This window comes from Molothrus ater, chromosome 16, assembly GCF_012460135.2.
Source record: "Molothrus ater isolate BHLD 08-10-18 breed brown headed cowbird chromosome 16, BPBGC_Mater_1.1, whole genome shotgun sequence".
Classification (NCBI taxonomy): domain Eukaryota; kingdom Metazoa; phylum Chordata; class Aves; order Passeriformes; family Icteridae; genus Molothrus; species Molothrus ater.
In genome coordinates this window covers 16478971-16483504 of record NC_050493.2, presented here as the reverse complement: position 1 = coordinate 16483504, position 4534 = coordinate 16478971, and the positions used below count along the sequence as shown (strand labels likewise).

Sequence of the window (4534 nt, the reverse complement as noted above, 5' to 3'; positions counted from 1 at the left end):
GGGCGGTGACCGCGCCCATTGGGCGGGCGCATCACGTGGGCAGGCGGTCCATCACTGCTGCAGGAGGGCTGTCAGTGGCAGCCGCTCCCTCCCCCCCCCCCCCCCCCCCGCGACGCCGGGACGGTGGCGGCTCCCATGGGCGCGCGGGGCGGGGGCGGGGCAGAGCTCTGCCGGATGCTCCCGGGGCTGCTTCCCCGCCGTGGGTGTGGAGGAGCCGTTGCGCGGGAGCTCGGTGTGGAGCGCATCGTCGGAAGTGTCGGAAGCAGCGCCGTGTGCCGAGCATATCGTTGGAAGTGCAGGTGGCGGCTCGTGGGGCGGTGTCTCTTTGCTGGGCCCCTCTGGTGGTGGCTGCCGCCCGCGCCCGGGCCCGTGTTTGCGCCGAGGCAGCGAAGGGCGCTGCAGCACCCCCCAATTAACAGCGGTTCCCTTAATAGAATTCCCCTTAAGAAGCAGAAACCGAAGGGCTCCGTTGCTGCCGCTGCTCGCTGCCCTCGGACTGTGTATGTATCCCCCGTTAGCCCCGCGGAGCCACACCAGGAAGTGGCGGGTTTGGAACATGATTTGCGCTCGTTCACCCGGGCAGGGGGAGACGCCGTATGTGGTCGGCTGTTGCGGAGCTGCATCGTTTACTTGATGACTTGCTGTGTGTGGTGGCGTCTTTAATTTCTGTCCGTCCAGCAAAGCCAATTCCATAATTTTTTCAAGCATTCTTGTCACCTCTTCTGCTCTGTGGACTCACAGAAACTGATATGTAGGGGCCTTAAACAGAAACGAGCTTGATCCTTGTGCTGCACAACCCTTAGGTACAAGCTCCCAACTCTGTACCTTATAATAAGTGGTTTAACTGCTCTGCTAGTTCCCCCAAATCACTTTAGTACCGGGAATTTCCTCTCGTTTTTAACAGCTGGATTGAGATCAAGTATTTTATTGTAAGCCAGTGTTTCTCAACTTAATCAGCTACCTCCTACTTACTCCTATGCCCCTATCTTTTTTCAAGAGATGCACCATATTAGTCTTAAGAGCATTGTCAGCCTTTTTAATGTGTGGTTTACTTTTCTAGTGTGCAGCACACATGAACACACCACTTTCTCCTCACACATTGATCTTGGCTGCTGGAAAAACCCACTCAGTATCCTGAATGCCTTCAATATAGGATTTAGCAGCAGTGCTGGAATTGCTGTGCTTCTTTTAATTTAAGATACAGATTTCAATGAAAAAAAGCCTTCTGTCAAGATTTAATTTACCAGTATTTAGCCAAAATCCAAGGGCTGATCTATGCAGTTTTTACTTAAAGTCTACTCATTAAAAGTGTAGCCTCACTGTGCTGGCATTCCATGACTGGAGCAGCTCAGAGGAATTTGTCTCATTCCAGTACGGAGTTTCATGACCCAGCTGCTGCTCGTGGCCCAGCCTCTGATTGAAGACCTGGGCCAGACCTGTTGCTTTAATCTTCCTGAAACCTGGTTTACTCGGGTTTTGAACGTTCCCTGACATAGCAGAATCTGCGCAGATTTTTCTAAACCAGACACTGTTCAGATGCATCTCAACAACCAAGCTCGGCTCCCCCGAGAGCCGCCTAGCACACAGTACCATCAGGCCGCGCCTGGCCTGCTGGCACGGGCAGGTCCGCACCACAGCGACGGGCCGCGGCACGCTGTGCGCTCTGCGGGCAGCAGCCTGAGAGCACCCGCTGCGGGCGGCTGGGCCACGCGGAACGCTGCGGTTGACCCTGGCGACGGGCGGGGCGACTTCCGCGGGGCCCGGCGGGGCGACTTCCGGGGCCCGGCGGGGCGACTCGCGGGCCGGCGGCTTCCGGGAGAGGCGGGAGCAGCGGATCCAGGTGCGGCGTTCGGTTCTGCCCGCTCCGCGCCCTCGGCCGCCGCCATGGCCCGCAAGAAGCTGCACCGGCCTATCGCCGCCATGGCCAGGAAGATCCGCGAGTACCGGGCGCTGAAGGATCGGCCGCGGGACTCTGAGCGCTTCGCCGTGGACTACGAGACCATGCGGCGGCCGCTGACGCAGAAACGGCTGCCCGTGCGAGCCTGGGAGGACGTGCGGAACGAGAACCGGCTGTTGGCGCTGCTCTGCCGCCTGCCGCGCTTCGGCGTGGGCCGCACCGTCACCCGCAAGTCCTGGCTGTGGGCGCACCGCGAGCCATGCTACTGGGTCATCACCAAGGTGAAGGCGGACTACACGGCCGAGGTACCTGCCCCGTCCCGCCCGCCGCCCCGCCGCGCCCTGCGGAGCTCCCGCCCTCCACCCCGCCGCGACCCACCCTCAACAGGTTCCTCTTTTCTTTGCAGAACATGGACCATGGAAGAGCTTGGGGCTACCTGACCTTCAAAGGTAAAACCAGCTCGTTTTCCCACACATGGGGGCAGAGCTAGAGAGCACCGGGTGCGTGAGGGTAGCAGAGAAACCGCAGCCTCCCTGACTGGGAAATTTGTTTTTCTCACATCTTTTTATGGGAAAAGAAGTTCCTTGCATTTAGGGAATCTAGCCCCTTCACAATGTCTTTCTAAGGAATGCTGTGGGAGAGCCAGTGGAATATGACCTTGGGGAACAGCAGAACTAAAGGCTTATTAGATGAGCTGACAGACTGTTCTGAGACTTTCAAAGCAAGACACAGTATGAGCATGAGGGTATTCCAATTTAAATTGTCTCTAAAAAGGAAAAAGTGCAATGGCAGTGAAGTTGTGTTACTGGAATTTTAACTTAATGATTGGAGTTGTATGAGTGAATTTTCCTTTTTAGAGTTGCTTTATATTAAGTATATAATTTTCCCTTACTGGAATTACTGAAATAGTACTCATTCAAAGGTTTTAAGTTGTTGGCCACTTCTAACACTTAGTTTTCCAGGAAGCTTTCATCAGTGTAGGGAGAAATTACTCTTGTTCCTTAACCATGGAAATGGAACTTGAGAGAGACAAAGCAAACCTTTAAATTAAGAGAGGGAATCACCCACTCAGCTGGAACCTGTTTCTATTTCTATTTCAATTCTCAAGGACAGAAGTGAGATCCTATAGTATAGCAGGGAATAATTTGTCCAGCCCTTTGAAAACTCTGTTGACTCTTGCCTTTTGTAGCATTTTTGGTGCCAAAGAGTCAACACTTGCTGTGTCTGGAGGCATTTTTATGTGATGGTGTTACCCACTGGTGTTCATCATCTTTTCCCAGGCAAAACTGAAGAGGGAGTGAGGGAGATTGACAAAGCAATGTACCATGACTGGCGTATAGTGCCCAAACACGAGGAGGAAGCCTTCAAGAAATTCATCCCAGTGCCTGAGGTGACTGTTCGGTTCCTGCCATACCCACCACTGCTCCGAGCCATGATCCTTGCACAGTGGCAGAAGGAGGGAAAACCAATCATGGAAGAGCCAGTTATTGATCTGGAGAAGGTCCTGGCCTCTCCCCAAGAGTGGGCAAATAAAAAAGCTACTGGAACACCGGTATAGAGACTTCTTCAGTGTCCTAAGCATCCCATGTGCTCTCACTACCTGTTAGAAGCTCAGTGCACAAAGGGTCTTACAGAGCCCCTCTGTGCCCATTGTCCTAGGATGTTTCCAGCTTTCTCCTCAGCCCTGTACACCTCATCTGAAAGGGAAGATGCAGATATATTCAGACTCCTCTTCCATAACTTTGGTTACCGTGAGCAGAGGAGTCTTCTTGGTTCCCTGGATAGTCTCTAAATACACAGCTTCAGCTGCAGCTTCAGACAGCTGCAGTTCTTTGGAGCATAACATTTTTTATATAACTTGGGTCCTGCATGAATCACAGAAAAATGACTGTAAATATCACAGTATTTCACAGAGCTGTGAAAAAATGTATCTTCAAATGGAAATAAATGTTAATTCTGCAGCACAATTCTAAGAAAACCCATGATTTTTTTTCAATGCCGAGACATTGTGACAGCCAAATGGAGAGCCATTAGCTCAGGCACAGCATCTGGTTCTCTGCAGAATGATCTGTTACTAGCATATGAAGGCAGTGAACAAGAAGTGAGGAACATGACTTCAATACTAAGATAATCCAAAGCTATCAGTCTCTTACTCCCAAAGATGGCTGTCAAGAGATAGGGGAAATTATTTTCGCTCTGGTGATGCAAAGGAGGTGGGATTGGCTTTTACCATTTGAAGCCAATTGTAAATTACCCCTGTTCCAGGGCAGCATGTTGTGAACGTTAAAACATGCAGCTCCTGAGCACAGTTCATGGTATTTCATCTTCTCTTGCAGTGTCTGCAGATGCTGCTGCTGTGTCAAAGGCTGTTGGAGGCTCTGGTCTGGGTGTGGGTGGAGGGAGCACAAGAGCCATTCAGCTCTATATATCGATTCCCTGCAGAAGTAACTGTTTAGTTCCTGTGTCTGCAGATAGTCAGGAGGTGGTGTTCCATTTACTGCAGCATCCTGAAATCAAAAATAGCCTGAAGGGATTTAGTGAGGGAGGGCACCAACTGGACTCTGCTCCACCCAGTGTGTGTGGCCTGGATGAAGCTGGGAACATGTGACCCCAGCCAGCAGGAAATGGATGCAGGAG

The 4534-nt window shown here is 52.1% G+C and overlaps 1 protein-coding gene across 1 annotated transcript; it reads left to right on the top strand.

The window, feature by feature from the left end:
• The first annotated feature begins 1817 nt into the window (after nt 1-1817).
• Nucleotides 1818-3864, top strand: MRPS34 (mitochondrial ribosomal protein S34). Its single transcript, XM_036392841.2, has 3 exons — nt 1818-2202; nt 2304-2346; nt 3178-3864. The coding sequence occupies exons 1-3, from the start codon at nt 1885-1887 to the stop codon at nt 3453-3455; spliced, it is 639 nt and encodes a 212-aa protein (XP_036248734.1). The 5' UTR covers nt 1818-1884; the 3' UTR covers nt 3456-3864.
• Nucleotides 3865-4534: the final 670 nt, after the last annotated feature.

Excerpts from the sequence above, each read along its gene's own strand:
- MRPS34 (XM_036392841.2), top strand. The coding sequence starts at position 1,885 with ATGGCCCGCAAGAAGCTGCACCGGCCTATCGCCGCCATGGCCAGGAAG. Across the intron at positions 2,203-2,303 it reads AGGCGGACTACACGGCCGAG|AACATGGACCATGGAAGAGC; the intron begins GTACCTGCCCCG and ends TTTTCTTTGCAG. Across the intron at positions 2,347-3,177 it reads GGGCTACCTGACCTTCAAAG|GCAAAACTGAAGAGGGAGTG; the intron begins GTAAAACCAGCT and ends ATCTTTTCCCAG.